Source organism: Giraffa tippelskirchi, chromosome X (genome assembly GCF_054371585.1).
Source record: "Giraffa tippelskirchi isolate mGirTip1 chromosome X, T2T-mGirTip1v1.2.pri, whole genome shotgun sequence".
NCBI classification, from domain to species: Eukaryota; Metazoa; Chordata; class Mammalia; order Artiodactyla; family Giraffidae; genus Giraffa; species Giraffa tippelskirchi.
The window spans coordinates 68,764,382-68,788,309 of record NC_137289.1 but is presented as its reverse complement, the minus strand read 5'-3'; the positions used below and the strand labels follow the sequence as shown (position 1 = coordinate 68,788,309).

The window sequence follows — 23,928 nt, the reverse complement described above, 5'->3', positions numbered from 1 at the left end:
TCAGAAGGAGAGAGACAGATCTAGCCAGTAATCAGTTCCCTAAGTGTTCTCCACAGCCTGGAATACCCAAAGAGATTCACAGCATTGAGTAGAGTAGAGAAGGGGGAGAGAGGAGATAGCAGTGACCTAGGGAAGAAAAAGGAGAGTCAAAAGGGGGAGAGGACAATCAAGCCAGTAACCACACTCCTAAGTAAAACTATGTACTGAAGATTGGATTCTTAAAGGTACAAAATTGATAACAAATACCAAAAAGCAAACATTAAAAATCTAGAGTAGAGGTTAGACTCTCAAAAATACAATATTAAAAAAACAAACCAAAATCACAAAATTGTAAAAAATATATATGAAATTTGCTTTGAAATAGGGTCTTTTTTTGCAATGTAATAGTAGGTTATAAAAATGAAAATTAAAGGAGCAATAAAAGACTTAAAAATAAAAAAAATTAAAAAAATAAAAATAAATGATAATAGTAAAAATATATCTAGGAATTTCTCTGGAGCTGTTGCAGGCAGTGTGAGGTCATTTCAGTTTCAGATAGTTCCTGGTTCCAGCTTATACTTCTCAAGATCTACAGTCCCCTTCTTATGTAGTTGGTGCCAACTACAGCGTTTTCATCTGTTGCACCTTTCACTTCCAAAGCCATTTCCTCTGTTTATTTTGGCTTTTTCTGTTTGCAAGTCTGTTCAGTGTCTAATTTCTGCCCTGACACAAGGGGGCGAAGGTGGTCACTTATTTAGGCTCACTTGTTCAGTCGTGCTGTGGGAAGGGAGGAACACTGCAAACAAATATCACTGGCATGTGTGGGGACCTCTTGCAGTGTCTCAGCCATACTGGGTTTGCCCCTGCTCATGGTGTGTGTGCTTTCCTAGTCCATACTGCTCAGGCTCCAGGTTGCTCTGCAGGGGAATTATCTAAAGGCGGGCCCTGGTTTGCATGCACTTCCCAGGTCTAAGCCGCTCACGTTCAAGTTCTCAGGTACTCCACAAAGGCACAGACTCAGTTGGGCCTGCGTTTTGTGCCCTTCCCAGATCCTAGCAGCTCAGGCGACCAGGTGCTTGGGGAGTGCACTCTCCTCAGGTGGGGCGGTGTGTCTTATCACCTCACTTGTCCCAGCAGCTCGGTTTCCTGGGTACACAGCGGGAGCCCTGTCTCAGGTGTGTCGTATGTCTCCTCTGGGGAGCTGATCTCTGACTGTGACCCTCCCAGTGGAGATCAACCGTCCAGGATCCCAGGAAGACTTGGTTAGCAACTGGGAGCCTGCTCACACTTTGGCAGAGGATGCCATCTCTGGGGCTGAGAGTGCCCCTTTCCAGCTCAGGCTGTTGCCCGTCTGCCTTTCTGCTTCTGGCAGGGGATGGGCCGGTCCACAGCCAGCTAGCTGTCTTCTGGTACTCGCTCAGTCCTTTGTTCTGTGAGCAGGCCCGGCAGTGCCTTAGGTTAGAGCTTTTTGCGGGAAAGTTCTCTCTCTCTCTTTCTTTTTTCTCTCTCTCTCTGGCTATCCCACAGTTTGGGTTGCTATCTCACGTTAGCTCCCTCAGATTGTCCTCAGGGTGTTCAGGACCAGTCACTACCTTAAGCAATGCAGCCTGCGCCTCCTTGTTCAGCCCCCATTTGCTGGTGGCAGATGCGAGCATCTGGGCTACTTCTCCACTGGGAGTTGCTGTTAGGTACATAATCTGTGGGTTTTATTTATTTATTTATTTATTTTTCCTCCCAGTTATGTTGCCCTCTGAGATCCCAAAACTCCCCTGGGATGGGTCTCTGTCCCTAACTCTTTTGTCTCTCTTTTTATCTTTTATAATTTGTCCTACCTCCTTTCGAAGACAATGGGCTGCCTTTCTGGGAGCCTGGTGTCCTCTGCCAGTGTTCACAAGTTGTTTTGTGGAATTTGCTCAGCGTTCAAATGATCTTTCAATGAATTTGTGGGGGAGAAATTGGTCTCCCTGTCCTATTCCTCCACCATCTTAGGTCCGCCCCCCTGGATAATTATTTCTTGTGAGGTTGGATAGGACAGGACAGGGGCTGTCCTGTACATTGTATGAAGTTTATTAATGCACCCACTATTTCCCAACAGCATCCATCCGACAGTACTGCTAACCAAAAATACTTCCCGAGTTTTTTAAATATCCCCTGTGTGGGGGAGGGGCTTGGGATTTCCTCAGCAAAGAACTACTGCTTTAGCCCATCCTTTTTTACTTCACCTTTTTTTAACCCCACCTTTTTTTTTTTAGCCCACCCTAGCATAGCCTAGTGTAGTAGCAGTAGATTTTGTCCTTTTTAGTAGCTCCAAGGACAAGTCAGGGTGTTTTGAATACTTTCCCAAACCTTCAAATGTTGAGCATTTCTAGATAAGAGAATACTTCATCATGTTTAAATAATGAATACAATTTGAACAGTTTCTTAAGCCTTAAGAGTCATAAGTGGAAAAGTATTAATTAGCACATAAAAAAGTTTTACCTTTGATAGAGATTTTATAAAGTAATATTGCTTTTTATAATTTTCAGAATATTATAATTGGTTTTCAGTGTAGAAGTTGCTTTCTTATCTATGTAACTGAAGGAGAACTTTATGCTAAATGATAGAGCAAAATAGCTTGAGATACAGTTTTCTTCTTATTTCAGATGGAATAAACAATTCATTAATTGCACAAAGGTATTTCAATATTCTTTTATTATATATCAAGAAAATGCATTTATTATTAACACTAAAAATCTTAACTTACACAATGAGTCCACTTTATAAATTGAATATTTATATTAAACAAATATGTGTATCCTTTGACAGCTTAATTTTCAATCTTAGAATAAAAAGAAGGATAAAATTAATATGTATGAATATTTTTCTTTGAAGAATGTTACAGATTATAGGAACTCAGCTAGTAAAGAAAGGCTTATTCTTTTTGTTAGTAAAATCATTATTTTTCTAATTTGGCTTCATGGTTGTGTAAAAATTATTACTTAAAATGTTAAACTTATAGGTAAAATAAACTTTGAAAATGAAAACCATTTGCTATTGTTAAGAAGGATAAGAAATGATTAAAATTAACATCCTCTAATATTAGACCAATTAATAACTGATTGAAGATGAATGTAACATAGTTTGCCTTGTATTATAGCAATAATATGGCTATCTTGTTAAAAGAAGCACTTATTAAGCCAATGGCTTTACTAATAGGTTTATATATGATCAACCATTCTTAGCTCTTAAATTTTATAATTTTTTTCTTTTAGTATGTGGGGAATGAAAATATATTTTGACCATATGTCTACAATAGTTTTATTCACACTGCTATATTCATCATTGAAAATGTCTACTCTTTAATATGCAAACTTGGGACCAATTTAGTTAGGTTCATCATCGGCTGTCTTTAAAGAGCTGATTAACTTAATAAGACTGGAAATTTCAGTTTTTATTGATTGACATAGTTTCTAGATGTCATGGCATGAAAATACTGGCTCTGCCTTGCAAAGCATCACTGTAATTAATTTTGGAGAACTTTTATAAACTTTACTATTCTCTGGATGGAACTTAGATGTAATAGTGTACCAATACCTTGACTGAAAACTGTCATTCACTGCACTTGAAGCAGAAAAATTACTAGCAGTTTGAAAATATCATTGTCTCTCCTAATTCAGACTGATCCCAGACACAATTTAAATAATTCCTAGAATCAGTGCCATGGGGCATAGTATTTGCTTATATTAAATATGTCTAGTATATTTGAGTAGATTAAGACTCCTTAAATATGTAAACACATTTATGCTTACAGAACACCAATAGCTTTTTTCCTATTGAGGAGTTGCTTTTAGGAAGACGTGATTTTTCTTGGAAGGTATTGAAAAAAATATTTTGACATCTACTATGCTGATAATTCATTTAGATAGCAATAGCTTATGTGTTTAATTTTCAAAGTGAATGGATATTAATATTTTATTTTGACTTTGTTGGTTCCTTTTGTTTATGTAGAATATACCTGTCTTGACCTATGGAACTGGTAGTGTCAGTTATGCAGAAGAGGTACTGCCTTCAGAGGAGGAAGATTACTACAAGAATCATGATGACGATGAATATAATGAAGATAATGGCAATGATGACAATACTGTTCATGATGAAAATAATGAATTTTCTAATGATGACTGCTTTGACATATATATGTGTGTGTGCTTAGTCATGTCCAACTCTTTGTGACTCCATGGACTGTAGCCTACCAGGCTCCTCTGTCCATGGGATTCTCCAGACAAGAATACTGGATTGGGTAGCTATTCCATTCTCCAAGGGATCTTCCCAACCCAGGGATCGATTCCCTGTCTCCTGCATTGCAGGCAGATTCTTGACTATGTGAGCAACCAGGGAAGTCCCAATGATTATTGCTTATTTGATGATATTAAAAAAATACTACTGACAAAATACTTAACATCAAAGGATTTGGGCTGCATGTTTCCATCTTGCTAAAGACATGGGCAATAATGAAAAATCGGAAATGATCTCAGAGGACATGTTACTTCCTTCTAAAATAGAATCAGGAAAACATTTAGGTAAATGGAAATGAGTTCCTCTTCCCCTTAAATTAAAACAGGAAAGCATAGGTCAGAGGTAACATCTTAATATCTCAATGTTTCACTGTCTCAAGATAGATCCCAAAGGGTCAGTACCAGCTTGGTAAGCCTTGGATTATGAAAATAACTCTGACTGTAAATGGCCTCACCTGGAGTTTTCTCTGATTCAGTGGATAAGATACTTTTCTCTGGGCATGATCTAATATTGTCTGTCCTAATTTTTTTATCCCTATAATTAGCTCTTATTCCAGAGACATATCAAAACTATCTCATGTCTGCTATTCCTTGCCCAGTCTTAACCCACAAAGAAGAATACGCATTTGAGTTAAAGTCTGAACTGCAGAAAGCCAAGTCTAAAATTGCCAGTCTTTCCCTCATAGCTCAGTTGGTAAAGAATCCACCTGCAATGCAGGAAACCCCGGTTCGATTCCTGGATTGGAAAGATCCCCTGGATAAGGGATAGGCTACCCATTCCAATATTCTTGGGCTTCCTTGATGGCTCAGCTGGAAAAGTATCTGCCTGCAATGCGAGAGACCTGGGTTCAATCCCTGGGTTGGGAATATCCCCTGGGGAAGGGAAAGTCTACCCACTCCAGTATTCCAGTCTGGAGAATTCCATGGACTGTATAATCCATGGGGTCACAAAGAGTTGGACACGACTGAGTGACTTTCACTTTCACCTCCACTAGGAAAAAGACTCTTAATCTGTGAAATGTGCAGGGGAGAAAAGAGCCAGGTTTGCTGCCCATCCATATTCCAACAAACCCTGCCCCTACCTCCATGATGATATGCCCCTGACTGTTGGGCTACAACTTACCTATTAAAAACTGGATCACTGAGAAATCTATTACTTTCATTAACAAATGTGAGCAATGTTTTGGTGACTAAGAATACTATACACACACACACATCATCATCATCATCATCATCATCATCATCATCCACAGGATTTGTCTGTTCACCCATGATAGCATTAGCATTAATGACTTCCAGTTATTCAGCATGGCCTTGATTAGAATGAGCCATCTATTATTAGTCACTGCCCACTTGAAACTCTATTCCCTAAAGAGCAAAGGATTTGACCTATTCTTGCAATGATTACTCATTTTCAAGAGATGTAATCCATGTATAACTTTGTCATTTACTTAACTTCTCTCGAGAAAATTTGCCACCATATTTATCATGACATCCAGTTAATCAATATTACAACACCCTGATACAGAGAAAAAATGACCTTCCCATATGACATAGAAACTGAAATCCTTTTTTGGAATAAAGGAGATTTCTGAGCTTTGAGGATTAAATCTACCAGAAATTGGTTGAGAACTTTCCACAATTCAGAGTGTAGAACCAATCAGAGTTATAATCACTCTAGAAGCTCTGAGACTTAAAAGATAAAATATCTTCATAAGATCTTAGATTTTCTAACAGTATTTTCCCCTCGACCCCCGGGTTTACCTTATCTTACATACTGACTGTCTTTACCTAAAGTTTTCTCTGACAATGGGTCAGAAGCATCTTGAATTTTATCATTCTGATATTAATAAGCAATCGGCTAGGTTTGCAAGAGTATCTATTTAGTGAAAGATCATATAGAAATCTTTCTGTCAGTGGCTCAATGGGGATCAAGTAACAGTTTTTTTGTTTTATTCTTTTTGGTAATGATTACCTGCTGATTACCTCACGCCCAAGAACTCTCCATAGTACAAGAATTCTTGCCAACCAACCATAGTTAAAACTGTTGAACTCAAAATCAAGAGACTTGGCGCTCAAATCTGCCTTACAATAAACTAGCTGTGTGATCATGAGCAAATCACCTAACCTCACTGAGTCTCATTGTCCTTTGTGTAAAAGGAGAAGAAGAAAGGCTAGATGATATCTGAAGTCCCTTCTAGTACTGAGATTGAAGGATTCAATATACTGTATTCTTGTTTTCTTATGAAACCAGCTCATCTAACTTGAGCACAAGGGAAGCAGCTGCTAAAAAGAGCTGATTAACAACAATTAGGAGTGACAGTTCATTTGTTTTGCATGTGTTTTCAATTAAAAACAGTTAGTGATTAAAATCACATGCTTGAAAATATAGTCCTTAAACGACAATATTTTCAAATAAAATGTAAAACATTAAAATCTCTGGGATCAAGTCCAATTGGTATTTTAAACATTTGCTAGTATTAAAGAGCTTTTTTATGTTATAAGGCATGCTTAGTTTTTGCAAGTGTTAGAAACTGCAGAGAAAGACAGAAAGAGAGCGAGCTAGCAGGCAATGGAACACGTAAGAAAGCGAATGTTGAATTATTATACATACTCATAAAAAATGTTGGTTTCCTCCTAGGATGTTGGTAGAGTGAATCAGATTTTGTTTTCTATTTCATTTATATATGTCTCATATTTAGTCATTTGTTTAAGATCCCCCCCCCTTTTTTTTGCTAAAAGTCAAAATCTGGCTTTTCAAAACTAAGTGAAGAATAAACTGAAAAAAGTGGAAACCTGGTGAATGGATTTCTTTCAGTTTCCATCTGTTCTCATGGATGTAATCACCTTGGTATCTTCAATTAAATCTCCTTTGTGCCAGTCTGTAACATTATGAATTTAAGTGAACACTTTAAAACATTTCAATCCGAATGCTTATTCCAGATAATCTAATTACATAGTTTGATTGTTCTTTTAGTTGGGGGACACTGAATAGTGATAGTGACACATGACCACAAAAAAGGAAGGATATAGATTTATCTTATGTCTCTCTCACACACACACACACATACACACAAAATCCTGAAGTAAGGGAAGAATACACTTTAAGACAGACACTGAGTGAACTAAGTCAGAAAGAGAAAAATAGGACTTACCTGGTAGTACAGTGAATAAGAATCTTCCTGCCAATTCAGGGGACACTGGTTTGATCCCTGGTCTGGGAAGATCCCACATGCTATGAAGCTACTAAGCCCATGGACCACAACTACTGAGCCTGTGCCATGCTTCAAAGGAGAGTAGTCCCTGCTCTCCACAAATAAAAAAAGCCCACACAGAACAATTAAAACCCAATGTAATAAAAAATAAATGACTTTTTTAAAAAGAGAAAAATAAATATCATACATTAATGCATATATGTGGAATCTAGAAAAAAAAATGGTACGGATGAACGTATTTCCAAGGCAAGAACAGAGAAGCAGACATAGAGAATGGACATGTGAACACAGAGGGGCAAGGGGAGGGTGGGATGAATTGGAAGATTAGGATTGACATATATACACTACCATGTGTGAAATAGATAGTTAGTTGGAACCTGCTATAAAGCACAGGAAGCCCAGCTCGGTGCTGTGATGACCTAGGTGGGTGAAGTGGAAGAGTAGGAGGGAGGTCCATGAGGGAGGGGATATGGCTGGTTCACTACAGCAGAAACTAACATAGCACTGTAAAGCAATTATATTCCATTTAAAATAAAAAGATAGAGGTAGTATCAAGACGCTGTCATTTTCAGTGACCTTCCTGAGTACCTACTCTTTCATCAAAGAGAAAAAAATAAACTGTTCCTAGTGTTGAAATCTGATGAAATAGAGAGAAAAATAAGTCAATGGAAGGAATTACTTTTCTCGGGACTAACATTAAGACAAAAGAACCATATGCTATGAATGCCATTGTTCTATTAGTCTTTGCTAAATATCAAATAGATGAAATAAACATGTGTGATGCCTTAAACCTTGTGCATGGCTTTGCCAAAACTAGCACCACTGCTATTAATATTTTAATGTAAATTCTTTTCTTCCAAAGAGAGTTGATAGTTTCTTAAATACACGACTCTGCTTTCCTTTCCATAATATAACTTTAAAGTAGGTAGGGACTTGGTGACTTCAAGGCTAATCAAATATGTGACTAACAATTCAGGTCATTTTACATGTAATCCATTTTGTATTGTATTTCTCTTGACAGTGCTACAAATGAATGCTGAAAGAAATGTTCTGGAAATAGTGCATGGAATCTAAATGACTTCACAATATTGAACATTCAGAAACAGTTGCTATTAGTTGCTAGTAGTTCTAGGGAGCCTATAGCAAACCAATGAACTTTTAATAGAATTAAAATAAATTTATTATAGTACCCATTATATTTATATTGAGAACATTACATTTATATCCTTACTGTTTTCTTAAATAGCCATATCTCTGGTTTTATCCATTTGAAACTATGCAAATGGATAAACCATTGCATTTATCTGGCCCAAAGATCAAACAGTAATGTAAGGGGAAAAAAAGAAAATTAAAAAAAAAATTCAGGTTGATGCTTGATAAATCAAGCAGTGATAAAGCTCAGAAATAAACTTTCAGTCTTTACCCCAGCATTCCTCGATCTACAGAGTAAACAGCTTTTATGCAATCAGTTTTAGAATTCAATCTCTTTGAAAGTATTTTTAGTACTTACTGGCACTGTATGCATGTTTTGGGCAACTGTACTAGATTTATAGCTCTGGAAGTGCTGTGTTATTTATTACCTTTCAATAGGCAATGAAGTGGTGTCTTGCACATGCATATGTCAAAAATGTTAAAGTTTAGTACAATGGTTCAGTTAATTCTTTCCCAGAACAATAGGCAAAAAAATAGCTTTTAACTTGGCAAAGAATATTCTGTATTCATTTATTTAAAGCAAAAATACTTCTCTTGGGAACTTTATATACAATACTAACTTTCTCTTCCTTGATTTTACAAATCCCTACAAAGAATTAAAGTCACAGATGAGCTTAATAACATCTTGCTTATTTCAGCAATTTTTATCCTGGATTTGCAAATTCAAAGCTTATTTTTGAATTTAGGAAGAAATGTGACTCACAAAGTAAATTAAGTCTTTTGAAACAGGAGGTTATTAGTAAGTCCATAATTCTTTCCTAACCTGAACTGGAATTGGCAATTTTGTGTATGTGAGATAAAACAAGTTGAATACATTAGGATCCAAAATCAATTTATAATGTGTTACATTCAGTTCAAATAATATGTTGTTTTCTTCTCTGAGTTTTTGTTTTCTCTTTTTTTCTTTGAATATGTGTAGGGTTTTGTATTTTATATGTACACAGACCACCCACACTAAGTACTTGTTATTATTTCTTCCAAAAATAAAGGATTACAACTAGGTTATAAACTTTTACCAGAGATTGACACTGCAGCTTATTATATCCATAACATAAACAGTAATTGTTTTATGAAATAATTCTGAAATTATTTTCTGGACAATTTAACTAAAGTAAAAGAAAAAAAAACTAAGTCAACAATTACAGTATATTCCAATTTGGCATAGACTGAGAATTAGAAACAAGAACAACCAAAATCTGCCCTCTCTCTCTTTTTTTTTTCTTTTAAAATAGGAATTATCATTTTAACGCATGCATTTCTTCATCTAACAAGTGCTTATTTATTGTGTTTGTATATGCCTTGTATATACCAGGTGCTATGTCCTTAGATATAGTGAAGCTTGATGCCATTTTATCCTACACTCTCATTCATTAATGTAATAGAGGCTTAAGTAAATATCCAAGAAAGACATACAAGTGAGTGTGCTCTTGCCAAAGGATGACCATTTGAGAGAGAGAGAGAGAGCAAAGGATTTTCTGAAATTGTTTGTCCCTGTAAACAAGGGGGAAATGATTCTAAGTAAGTTTGGAATTCAGGATACTTTCTACACAATTATTCCAAACTTTTTTTTTTTTTGTCTACAGGGCATGTGTGTGCTAAAATTAAGGTGATGAATTAGGGAGCCATATATCTTTATTTCTCCTTTTATCTTTCCCGTTGGTCTCATGTCATAGTCTAACATACGGCAAGGAGCTTCAGTTGTTTTTCAGTTGTTTTTCATTGTTCATGTGGGTTTGAATGTCAGTTGGGCTAACTGACATGGGGTAAAACTAGACAGCATATTAAAAAGCAGAGACGTTACTTTACCGACAAAGGTTCATCTGCTCAAAGCTATGGTTCTTCCAGTAGTCATGTATGGATGTGAGAGTTGGACCATAAAGAAAGCTGAGTGCCGAAGAATTGATGCTTTTGAACTGTGGTATTGGAGAAGACTCTTGAGAGTCCCTTGGACTGCAAGGAGATCAAACCAGTCCATACTAAAGGAAATCAGTCCTGAATATTCATTGGAAGGACTGATGTTGAAGGTGAAGCTCCAATAATTTGGCCACCTGAGGTGAAGAACCAGCTCATTGGAAAAGACCTTGATGCTGGGGAAGATTGAAGGTAGGAGAAGAAGGGGACAACAGAGGATGAGATGGTTGGATGGCATCACCAACTTGATGGACATGAGTTTGAGTGAGCTCTGGGAGTTGGTGATGGACAAGGAAGCCTGGCATGCTGCAATCCATGGGGTCGCAAAGAGTAGGACACGACTGAACAACCGAACTGAAATGATTCGTATCTTACATGTGGGGAATTTCTTTTCAAATTGCTTGGGCAATATGAAATTTAAATATATAAACCAGCAAGTCATTTGGAGAGCTCTAAATATCTGAGTGGTAGGTATGCACACAATCACCTGACCTGAAAGTAGAATTTTATTAAAGAAAAATATGACACCTTAGAACAGTCCAATCCAATAGAACTTCGTGTAATGATGGAGAAGTTCTATATCTGAGCTGTAAAATGTAGTAGCCAGTACTCACATGTAGCTATGAGAACTTAAATGTGTCTAGTGAGACTGAAGTACTGACTTTTAAACATAATTTTAATTAATTAAAATTTAAATGTAAATCAGTCAGTCAGTTCAGCCACTCAGTCACCGACTCTTTGTGACCCCATGGACTGCAGCACGCCAGGCTTCACTGTCCATCACCAACTCTTGGAGCTTGCTCAAACTCATGTCCATTGAGTCAGTGATACCATCCAACCATCTCATTATCTGTTGTCCCCTTCTCCTCCTGTCATCCACTTCTTCATTTACAAGTATTTAAATGTAAATACTTGTGACTAATTGCTATTATATTGGACAGAATAGTCATAGAAGACCGAAGAGTAATATAGACAGTATCCATTATCTACTTTGTATCTACATTGTATCTACATTGCCGTCTACATTGTATCTACATTGCCATCTTGAAAATTTGAAAAAATCTATCTTTTAACATTACTGACACTTCACATAAAATAAAAGACAATGAACATGCTGTTCTTGGATTTTTCAACCAACCTAAACCTGCCATCATTTGCGTGGGAAAGCAAAGGTCAATTCAAAATTCAAACACGTAAGCTCAAACTTTAAATATACCAACATAAAAGACATAAACACAAGTGAATAAAATTAAAAATTGATTTTAATTCTTCCCTGGCAATCCAGTGGTCGAGACTTCGCCTTCTAGTGAGGGGGGGCTGTGAGCTTGGTCACTGGTCACGTAGCTAGAATGCCACATCCCATGTGGCCAAAAAACAAAAAATAAAACAAATAATATTGTAACAAATTCTATAAAAATTTTAAAAAAGATCCCCATAATTTTTTTTTAGAAAAATTAAAACTATTATTTTCCTCAGGTGTATTACAGTCATAGATTGGATAATTGAGTCTTGAAATTCAAGAATTTAATATATTATTTTTTTATGCTATGTTGTATATGCTATTTCTCCCTTATATAACCTCTAATAATACTTTATAATCGATCTTTATAGCTCTTATTAAAAATGTAGTTATTTCAATTAACCTAAATCTATTTATATCAACATCAGTAGATACTTAGATTGTTATTGATTTTCTTTCATCTTAGCTAAAGTTTAATTTCCATTACATTAGTTAAATACGTTTACTCACCACCTTATCCCCAGTGCCTAGATAAATGCTATGTCCATATTAGCCACTTGCCATTAGCATGCCAAGAATTAACAGAATTGTATTAACTGCCATGGATTTTTGTGACCTGCAATTTAGAGACTATTTTTTCTACCAATAAATGAGATATTCCAGATATGAACCTTCCTAAAACTTTTGAAATATCATTACAAAAGTAAAATTATCATTAACAACTAAGTTTACTTAGATCAAACTATAATAGTAAATATTGTACCTATATTTATCATCATTGTTGCAAAATTGTTTTTTCTTAAAATGCATTTGTTAATTTTCACACTTGTGTAGATATGACTTGAAAGATATTTCCCTTGGCAAAGAAAAAGCAGATTGTTTGTTGGTTTATATGAATAAAATATTAATAAAATGCTCATTTAGTTTATGAATTAAAAACAAGGTTATTACACATTGGTTAGCCCATGAAAATTTTTTAAAATTATATTGAAACAAACTGGTGATTTTAATTAACATTTCTGAAATGCCACCTTTGATTTCATAATAAACATTTAATTCTTCCATCAAGATATATTATGGTCTCAATTTGAATAAGAGTATAAGTGAATCTAAACACACACAAAAAAATCCAAAAAATGCAAAATTATCTTCAAGCAATTCATGAAGAAAAATGTAGTTGTACTTGAGTATTGTACTAGATTTTATGTAAAGCAATTATAATATTTTGGTAAGTTAAAAGAGATAGTATCACCATATAATCTCACCATAAAGTCTAGTGATCCCTAAAAGCTTGATATCATTCATTGTTTTCTAACATTTAGAATCTTATTTTAGACACTAGTATGACAAAACTATGAGAAAAAGACCTCAGATGCTATCCTGTTCTTTCAAGACAGAGCACATAAATGAGATCTCAATAACTAATCTTCACCACGTCAGCAACTTTTACGTTAAAAAATATATTGGAGAGTTAAAATTGTGGTGTGTGGTTGTATGTGTGTATATGAAAGGGTTCATAAATCACCCATGTACTAAGAATCTTAAGATCTTCTGATCTTTTCTTCACAGCTTCCAGTAGCTTTTTATCTAACTCATTTCTGTCAAAATGCTACAAGTAAACACTGGCTAGAACTGCCTCGGAGAGCCAGTCAATACTATTCCTCAATCAGCTAACAGGATTTACCTGTGTAGACTTCATCTTATTGTAGTTCGGAGAAGGGATTTAAAAATATATATATATAAATTGGACTTTATAAAAATTAAGATATTTGACTATTTTAAAGGCTTAAAAGAAAAAAAGTAAAGCGTTAATTGCTCAGTCATGTCCGATTCTTTGCGACTCCATGGACTGTAGCCTGCCAGGCTCCTCTGTCCATGAAATTTTCTGGGCAAGAATATTGGGTTGGGTTGCCATTTTAAAGACTTGAGGAGAAGCAAAAGGAGAAGGGGACAGCAGAAGATGAAATAGTTAGATAGCATCACCGGCTCAATGGACATGAATCTGAACAAACTCCAGGAGATAGTGAAGGACAGGGAAGCCTGGCATGCTGCAGTCCATGAGGTTGCAAAGAGTTGGACAAGACTTAGCAACTGAACAACAACAAAAAGCTTTAAGAGTATGAGACCCTCTGTGTGCTGATAAACAATAGCACTTAAGAGATCCCAAGCACTTTAAGTATTTTGCAATTTTGTATTTCTTGAATCACCTCCTTGAGGGTTTTGAGGGAAGCCAGAACCAGCAGAGACTGATTTTAAACATTTCCATAATCTGACTTTTTTTGTCATGAATAAAATATAGGTAATATTCCAAGCTATAGTTTCCAATTTGACATTTTGGCACGTTAGGTTCAGTCTATTGTGCCTGCTAATCAAAAAAAAAAAAAAAAAGAATTCAAATAACATTGTGCTGTTAATCTCCAGGATGCTTTTTTTGTTTTTTTGTTTTTTTTTTGGCCACCCCACATTTGCAGAATCTTAGTTCCCTGACCATGGATTGAACCTGGGCCCTGGCAGTAAAAGCACCATGTCATAACCACTGGATCACCAAGGAATTCCCAAAAATTCATTTTAACACCTGTTTCTATAGGGGAAAACACAGGAAAGTCTGTGTTCTTTACACAATGTTTTATTACCAGAGTTTGCATATTTTCTCCCTTTCCAAAGTTTTTAGCTGTATTTGTTAGATGTGATATATGCACTTTGTGTTGGTTGAGTATTTTATACTTAATTGTTACTTTTGGTAGTGAAAAGTGCCCTAAACAGCTGAAATCTACAGTAAGATATTTTAACTAATTTGGAGTAACCATGGTTAATTCACTTATAATTTCATTTTCCATTCTACATTATTCTTCCTTTTGAAATCTTTAATAATTCACAAAAATTAGTTACATTTATCACTGTAAAATGCTATGACCTGAAAAGTCCTCAGAACATCTTCTAGAATAATTCAAATTTCACAAATGTTTGGAGATGTTAAGCACCTTGTTTGTGGTGACAGTATTATAGACAAATTTGGGACTTAGAACCCAAGTCTCTGGCATTTATTTCTGAGTTGATCCTATGTCATGTGGCTTCAAGAAATTGAAAACCAGTCTCATTAAATAATAACATAAGCTAAAATGTTTCATTCTTTGTTTTTCAGGGTCAAAATATTTTTGGACTTGATATCATTGAAACGCCAGAAGGAGAGAAGATGCCACAACTAATAGTTCAAAAGGAGTTAGATAGGGAAGAGAAAGATACATATGTAATGAAAGTAAAAGTTGAAGATGGTGGCTTTCCTCAAAGATCCAGTACTGCTATTTTGCAAGTCAGTGTTGCTGATACAAATGACAACCATCCAGTTTTTAAGGAGAATGAGATTGAAGTCAGTATACCAGAAAATGCTCCTGTAGGTTCTTCAGTAACACAGCTCCATGCCACAGATGCTGATATAGGTGAAAATGCCAGAATTCATTTCTATTTCAGCAATCTTGTCTCCAGCATGGCCAAGAGGCTATTTCACCTCAACTCTACCACTGGACTTATCACAGTAAAAGAACCACTGGATAGGGAGGAATCTCCAAACCACAAGTTACTGGTTTTGGCAAGTGATGGTGGATTGATGCCAGCAAGAGCAATGGTGCTAGTAAATGTTACTGATGTCAATGATAATGTCCCATCGATTGACATAAGATACATCATCAATCCAATCAATGGCACTGTGGTTCTTTCAGAAAATGCTCCTCTCAACACCAAAATTGCTCTCATAACTGTGACAGATAAGGATGCTGACCATAATGGAAGGGTGACATGCTTTACAGATCATGAAGTCCCTTTCAGATTAAGGCCAGTGTTCAGTAATCAGTTCCTCCTAGAGACTGCTGCATATCTTGACTATGAGTCAACAAGAGAGTACGCCATTAAATTACTGGCCGCAGATGCTGGCAAACCTCCTTTGAATCAATCATCCATGCTCCTCATCAAATTAAAAGATGAAAATGACAATGCTCCAGTGTTCACTCAGCCTTTTATAAGTCTTTCTGTTCCTGAGAATAACTCTCCTGGTACCCAGTTGACAAAAATAAGTGCAACAGATGCAGACACTGGTCGTAATGCTGAGATACATTACCTGCTAGGCATTGATGCTCCATCTGAATTCAACCTGGATCATCGTACAGGCATTCTGACTGCAGTGAAGAAACTGGATAGAGAAAAACAGGAAAAATATTCATTCACAGTTCTGGCAAAAGATAATGGGATGTCATCTTTAATAACCAATGTCACAGTCTTAGTGACCGTTCTTGATCAGAATGACAACAGTCCAATTTTCACTCACAGTGAGTACAACTTCTATGTCCCAGAAAATCTTCCAAGACATGGCACAGTAGGACTAATCACTGTAACTGATCCTGATTATGGAGAAAATTCTGCAGTAACTCTCTCCATTTTAGATGCAAATGATGACTTCACAATTGATCCACAGACTGGTGTCATCCGACCGAATATTTCATTTGATAGAGAAAAACAAGAATCTTATACTTTCCATGTAAAGGCTGAGGATGGTGGTAGGGTATCACATTCTTCAACTGCCAAAGTCACTATAAATGTGGTTGATGTCAATGACAACAAACCAGTTTTTGTTGTCCCTCCTTCCAACTACTCCTTTGAATTGGTTCCACCATCTGCTAATCCAGGCACAGTGGTCTTCACGGTAGTTGCTATTGACAATGACACTGGCATGAATGCAGAGCTTCATTACAGCATTGTAGGAGGAAACACAAAAGGTCTGTTTATGATTGACCAAACAACAGGCAACATTACACTGAAGGAGAAATGTGTCCTTACAGATCTTGGTTTACACAAACTGATAGTCAAAGCTAAGGATTTAGGGCAACCTGATTCTCTCTTCAGTGTCATAAATGTTAATCTATTTGTGAATGAGTCAATGACCAATGCTACACTGATTTATGAATTGGTGCGCAAAAACATTGAAACACCAGTGACCCAAAATATTGAGACAACAGATACATCCTCACCATCAAGTGACTATGTCAAGATCATGGTTGCCATTGTTGCTGGCACCATAACTGTCATTCTTGTTATTTTCATCACTGCTGTAGTAAGATGCCGCCAATCACCACACCTTAAGGCTGCTCAGAAAAACAAGCAGAATTCTGAATGGGTTACTCCAAACCCTGAAAACAGGCAGATGATTATGATGAAGAAAAAGAAGAAGAAGAAGCATACTCATAAGAACTTACTGCTTAACTTTGTCACTATTGAAGAAGCTAAGGCAGATGATGCTGACAATGATAGAAACACCATCACATTAGACCTTCCCATTGAATTGGAAGAGCAAACCATGGGCAAGTACAACTGGAGCACTGCACCCACTACTTTCAAGCCTGACAGCCCTGATTTAGCCCAGCACTACAAATCTGCCTCTCCACAGCCTGCTTTCCAGATCCAGCCAGAAACTCCCCTAAATTCAAAGCACCACATCATCCAGGAACTGCCTCTTGATAACACCTTTGTGGGCTGTGATTCCATCTCCAAGTGTTCCTCCAGCAGTTCTGATCCCTACAGCGTTTCTGAGTGCAGCTATCCAGTGACAACTTTCAAGACCCCTGTGTCTGTACACACCAGACTGGTAGGTAATCCAAGTTTCTAACTAGCTTTTCTAATTTATTTTTCAAAATTATTTTCAGTTGAAGTAGGGCTTTACAGAATCTACTGACTTAACAGGGGATCAAAACGATCATATTTTGCAGAAATATCTGAATAGGTATATGGATTCATCTAAGCTTGATGGAAAATCAGAACAAAATGACTCCTAATTATAGGAAAATTGGGTGAGGAATGATGATTGTAATAGAGGCAGTGTTGTCTGTAGATGGCACTATGACACTTCCTGCTAGATAATATACTGGAAAAACTCCAAAATTTTTGGAGGTCATGTCATGTCAGAGGTCATGACACTGTCCTCAGTACAGTTGTGTGCATGAGGACCAGAACAAACTGGGCTGCATATATCACAGTAATACCTTTTGGAATCTGATAAGCAGGTCTTAATGGTACTGAGACTTCCAGCTTCAGTTGGTAAAATCTGCCTACCCAAGATAGTCGAATAGCATCAAGATATCCTCCCCATTCACCATGCTGCCAACCCCCACAATGAAAAGGGAGTATAATTTTCAGATTAAGAATTCACCATTATTCTGGTTTATGCATCTGTATTGACACAATGGAGCAAGTATGAAATTAGGAAATAAGTCATGCTACTCTCATGTTCATCAAGAGAATGAAATATATATGAGATCTCTACTCTAGATATTCATTTGAGTATTTGCATATTCATGCAAGGTATTGAGCCCTTCAAGAGACATTCTTAAGAGATAATGACTTTTGGAAAATGAAATATGATTGCTTTCTCTAATGGGACTGAAGGAAGATATGAGCATATTAAGACCCAAGGCATCTGCATACAATAATTTAAAACCCAATAAATTATGAAAACAAGAACTTATACGGTCTTTTTTATCTGTATTTCATGGAGAAATGAATAAAGATGTATCTAGAAATCTACAACTGAAGTAAATAATTTAAGTATGATTATTTCCTTGATAAAGATATATGATGAAATTCTCTCAAAATCATGCCATATGTTGACTTTGTTTGTGTTACTCTTAAGAAGGTCTTCATCTCAATTTCAATGAATAAAATCTTCTAAAAACCTAGTTAGGCTTAATAAAATGTAGTAATGTGAAAGTCAGAATAAGTTTCTTCTCACCAAAGTTAGAAACATTAAAGAAGTCCATCAGGATTTCAAATAGCAATGAAAATAATTTATGATTAACAGTAATTTATGATTAGGAAATGTCTTAAGAATCGAGGTCACTCAAGGATATGCATAGTTAAATAATACAATAACGTTAGCCTTTCTCAATCACTGAGCAAAATTAAGAAACTAATTCAATTATGGGTTCATTTTTGTTACAATAATTTCATAATTATGCTATTGTAAATGGTAAAATAGAACCCTACTCTCTGTGGAGTTTTTGATATGCTTTGAATGAGTTTGCAGGGCAGTGGTTATTTCTACAGTTCACATGAGCCCCATGTTTTCTACCAAGGTGGATTTTAAGTGGGTGGCAAACATAACAGATGCCTAACATCTCATCATGGTGAGTTTTTATTTATATTTAATCATTAAAAAGTGTGATCTCATTTCCTAATTCTCATTGCTATCATTCTGTTTTTTGGAAGCCTTTCTCAACAAAAAAGTATTTTTTATGACTAGCACTTTATGTGTGTTGTAGCCTAATAGCACTTTTCCCAGGGATAAATTTGCGATTCACTTAAAAATCTACACTGAGTGGGGTTTGTGAATTACTTTCACAGAGCATCATTTTTAATAGATTGGCTTGTGAAGTTTGTTAAAAGAGAAAATTTTGATTTCAACTGTTTTCAAAAGCATGGAGATGTTTAAGAGCTAGACTTATTTTACATGAAGACATGAACATACAGGAAGCAAACCATAGATGAAGCAAAAAATTGGAAGTGTTTTCCAAATAACTTCTGCTTTTTTAATTATTTTCTAATCCTGAGAAAGTCAATAAAATTAATAACTTTTATTCAGACATTTTATTTTATTTACAAATAAATCTTTTCCTAAGCATAGGATAATAATTTCACAGGACAGGCAAAATAAGGAAAGTAACTGCTAATGAGAATAAAATCTTGGTTATCATTTGGGTTTTATTAGCTAAAAGGACTATCTTAGAATTAATGTGTTCTCAGATGAAATTCTACTTTTTCATATCTTAAGAAAAAGTAAATTATATATTTTATGTCATTGGTTGACAGATGTTTCAGATTAATTACTAAATATCTTCTGGGCATGAATTGGTAACTTAGGCAGACTAATGTGATACTAAAAATAATTTGAATCCTTGTATTTTTTGAAACATTTGCAATGTTCTTCACCCTTTCTATATACACTTCATTTTCTGATTAATGCCAAGAGAGTCATCTTATATTCACTGATGTTGCAGAATGCTAAAATGTTAACTGAGCACTGAAAAAGAACTCATGTATTTATAAAAATTCAAATACAGTAGGTGTCTTCTTTTCAAAAAAACATCATACAAAATGGGGAAAACTGTCAGCCAATAAAATAAAAATTCATTGTTCCTTAAGGAAATTCTGACAGTGGAATAAAATATTACTGTTATCAGAAGGCAGAATTAAAATCAATTGACTTTAAACAAAGTGAGAAATACACTTTTCAAAGGAGGCTTTAGGGTGATATTTACATTTAGTTCACTGCTCATCTGAATAGAAATGTGAGAGTGAAGAAATGAATTGGTTCTAGGAGGCAGTAAGATATAAGTGGATCTATCAAAAATTTCATGTTTTAAAAAGAGAATCAAGTATTTTCTATAGTTTTTTTTTTCTGACATTTGTGTTCTGAAAAATATGGAACATTCATTAGATAGAAGTGTTTCTATTGCATGAAACCCTTTATACCTGAGTTTAACGGTATAAACCCAGGTTTAATGGTATAAACCCAGCAAAGATGCTCCTCTTTGATATAAATTTTTACAAGTATTCTGGATGGCATTTCTGTATATACTGTAGTAAAAATTAACAACAAGAAGATTGCATGATGATCTTACAGTTTGCTTTTTATTTCCATCTTTCAGAGCAAGCAGATAGTGTTTGGTTGGTGTGACTCTGGGAAAACAGTAAGAATAATCATTTTAGAATCAATTTTGATACTTGTTGTATAAAAGAGATGCAATGCCAAAATGAAGCCTTGCTTAACACAGTTTTCCATTAAAATATTGTGAAGAAAATATATTTGGAAAATAGGAAAAATGAATTTATTATCTTGAAATGGCCTTCTGTGTACAAGTCACTGTCTTAGCCATGTATTTGAGATACTTCATTTCAAAAAGAAACAATTCATGGTAACATGAATGTAGGTATTATACATGGATTTAAAATGATAAGAGGAGTCTGAGTTAGCTGGGAATAGGATTGGTATTCACCACTGTTAAATTCCATAACCTTGATCTTGTGTATCTGTATTTTAGCAGTATGAATTTTAGCCACATAGCATGCTTGGCAACTCAAACTCCTAGAACACAGCCACCTGATTTTGATAACATGTTAGTTTTCTTGTCCTAGACTGATTCCAGGACATCAACTATTGAAATCTACAGTGAGCTATAGCTTTCTAGGAACAACATAATTCCATTCCCCTGCCAAAAAACTCAGTGATTTGTGATTTCAAAATTTGGCTAAGATCATTAATCTCGTAGTCTAGATTTCCCACTATAAAGGCAAGCAAAACAAAAACCACATTAAAAATTATGTCCCACTGAACCTCATGTTACTTTGGCTTTAATTTGCAATCACAATTTTAAATTTTTGGAAGAAATAGTGTCGTGTGATTAAAAAAAAAGTTTTATCATGCTGTTTCTCCATTTGCTTGCTCTGAATGTCAACAATTGTGATGTAATATAATGTGTCTTGATGTACAAACTGATGGTTAATATATCAATCATGAAACATGGAATTACTTGCCTTGTTCGATTGCTGAAGATTTTAAACATCATCTCCAGGAGTTTGGAAGTGAAGCTGAATTATTCAAGTTACCCTCTGAAAGGTATCCAGGGCAAGAGATTTTCTTTAATACCCCAAACAAACAGCAACAACCAAAAACACTCTAGTTAATTTTTTGAAAAATATTCACTAATACAGTGTTTTTGAGAAAATAAGTATAAATATCCATCACTCTGCTTAAAAGTTAGATTATATAAACTAATTTTGATAAGTTTTTATGTTGACTATAATCATGTTGTTTCACTACTTTAATCATTAAAAATTTATTTTTGTTGTAATTACATTTCTTTTTTCTATAAATACTGAAAAATAAGGTGTTTTTTTTTTTTTCTATTTTTACCTCTCAAAAGAAGAATGTCAGTTCTTTATACTCCCTGACATTTTGGAAGAAACATGTTGGTATTTCTTATATAATGAAACATAATTCCAGTCATATGAGAGTAGAGACAAGGATTTAAATAGGATAATTTGAAAGATGGTAACGATAACCCTATATGTGAGACAGAATAAGAGACACAGATGCATAGAACAGTCTTATGGACTCTGAGGGAGAAGGTGAGGGTGGGACGTTCTGGGAGAATAGCATTGAAACATGTATATTATCATATGTGAAGCAGAACACCATTCCATGTTCGATGCATGAGACGGATGCTCAGGGCCGGGGCAATGGGATGACCCAGAGGGATGGGATGGGGAGGGAGGCGGGAGGGGGGTTCAGGATGGGGAACACGTGTAAACCCATGGCTGATTCATGTCAATGTATGGCAAAAACCACTACAATATTGTAAAGTAAGCCCCCAACTAAAATAAATAAATTTATTAAAAAAAAGAAAGATTTTATCTTGATTTTGAAACTACAAAGGAAAATATACAACACTAGAGTCATAGCTAAATGGATTTGCATTATTTCTCTGGCATTAATTTTCTGAATACATTACATTGCTTTGAGTAATTTGCCCTTTAACTTATTCTCTACAATATGTTGATCAATCAATTTCCTATACAAATAACTGAATGCCTCAAACTGGGTGTACATATTTATTGAGGAAAGAATGATGTGTCTCAATTTTATGTTGTATTTTTTAAGCTGCTTATGACTTACTAACAGTACTAATAAAAGTTAAAAAAAATAATTTTGTGGGACAAAAAGGGAGTATAAAGGACCTTTAAAATCATTACATAACAGATGTTTCCTGGGTTCTCATTCAAATGCTTCATTGTATGTCATCTTACGTTGCAAAGTGAGAATAGAATTTGGTCTGTTATGCATGTATATTAAATTAGTGTATTATTTGAAGTGTTCTTTGGTGTAAAGGTATTTACAAGTGGTTTATGCTTTATTTAGCATTTAAAATTAGTGTAGTTCTTGTATATCTAACATATAGGCAATATTTTTTGAAGATTTCTGTTCAAATTTAGCATTTCCATTTACTCAGTACAGAATCTCTGGTACCTCCATTAATATCAAATTCCTTGAACATACTTGCTATCTGGTGTTTTAAATGTAACAGTTAATAATAAAGATTGTGATTGTAGCTCTTACTGGTAATGAGAAATGCCACATAAATTACAATATTGTATTGCAATACTTATAAACAACTATTGTAGAAAAATACTTAAAATTAAAATTTCCCTTTGTGAAAGTTATTTATATAGAATAACATAATACTTACTCTCCCACTTCTTAAATTAAATATTTCAGTTTAATTCAAATCATTTCAAGGAATATCAAAATTGAGCCAACTCATTATACCCTTAGAGTCAATGCCCTGCAGGTACCAAGATAGTGTATTAAGAGTAGGAGTTTCCAAAATCCATAGCCTCAGTTTAATTGTGAGTAAAGTGATTATGCCCAAGAAAATGAATTAATACTTCACATGTTCCATGATCAACTACTGGGGCTTCATGACCATTTGTACATATAATTATTATATAAGAGCATTTTAAATGTTTGTTTCATGACATATTCTGTGAACTAGAGAACACTTCATTTTTCTTCTACTTCTGTGACCCTTTTCTTTATGACTGTAATAAGGAAAACTCCTAATTACTCCTTTGTATATATGAAGATGAAAATGTCTTGAAACAGTTATTCACAATCCCTTAAAAAATTCCTCAATATTTGTTTGGGTGTCATCTTTGTAAAAGATGAAAATAGAAACCATTTTTAAAGCTGTTACTGATCCCATCTCACAGAATACTATTTCTGTGAGAAAGGAACTTCTGAACTGATTTCTTTCCTGCTCTTTGAGGCTAAATATTTAACCATATAAATTAATGATGATTGAGATTTAACAGTATTTAAAATTCAGCCATAGATGAAAATGGATCCTGCTTTTGATTATTAACTACCCTTCATCTGTCTTTTGCTTATGCTTGAGGAAATAATATTACCCTTTAAGAACAGTATGGACAACATTGAATCTCATTTTTTAAAAAAGCCAGAGAGAACAAAAATATGTATTTTTCTAGTTGATTCCTTCTTTGG

At 35.1% G+C, this 23,928-nt stretch overlaps 1 protein-coding gene across 8 annotated transcripts in view; it reads left to right on the top strand.

Annotated features, from left to right (window-relative positions):
* PCDH11X (protocadherin 11 X-linked) overlaps positions 1 to 23,928 on the top strand; it is an 868,063-nt gene that overhangs the window by 80,461 nt on the left and 763,674 nt on the right. For all 8 annotated transcript variants that reach the window (XM_081567466.1, XM_081567469.1, XM_081567465.1 and 5 more), the window contains exon 3: positions 14,971 to 17,460. In XM_081567466.1, coding sequence (XP_081423592.1) covers positions 14,971 to 17,460 — 2,490 coding nt within the window. The remainder of the gene's footprint in view (positions 1 to 14,970; positions 17,461 to 23,928) is intronic.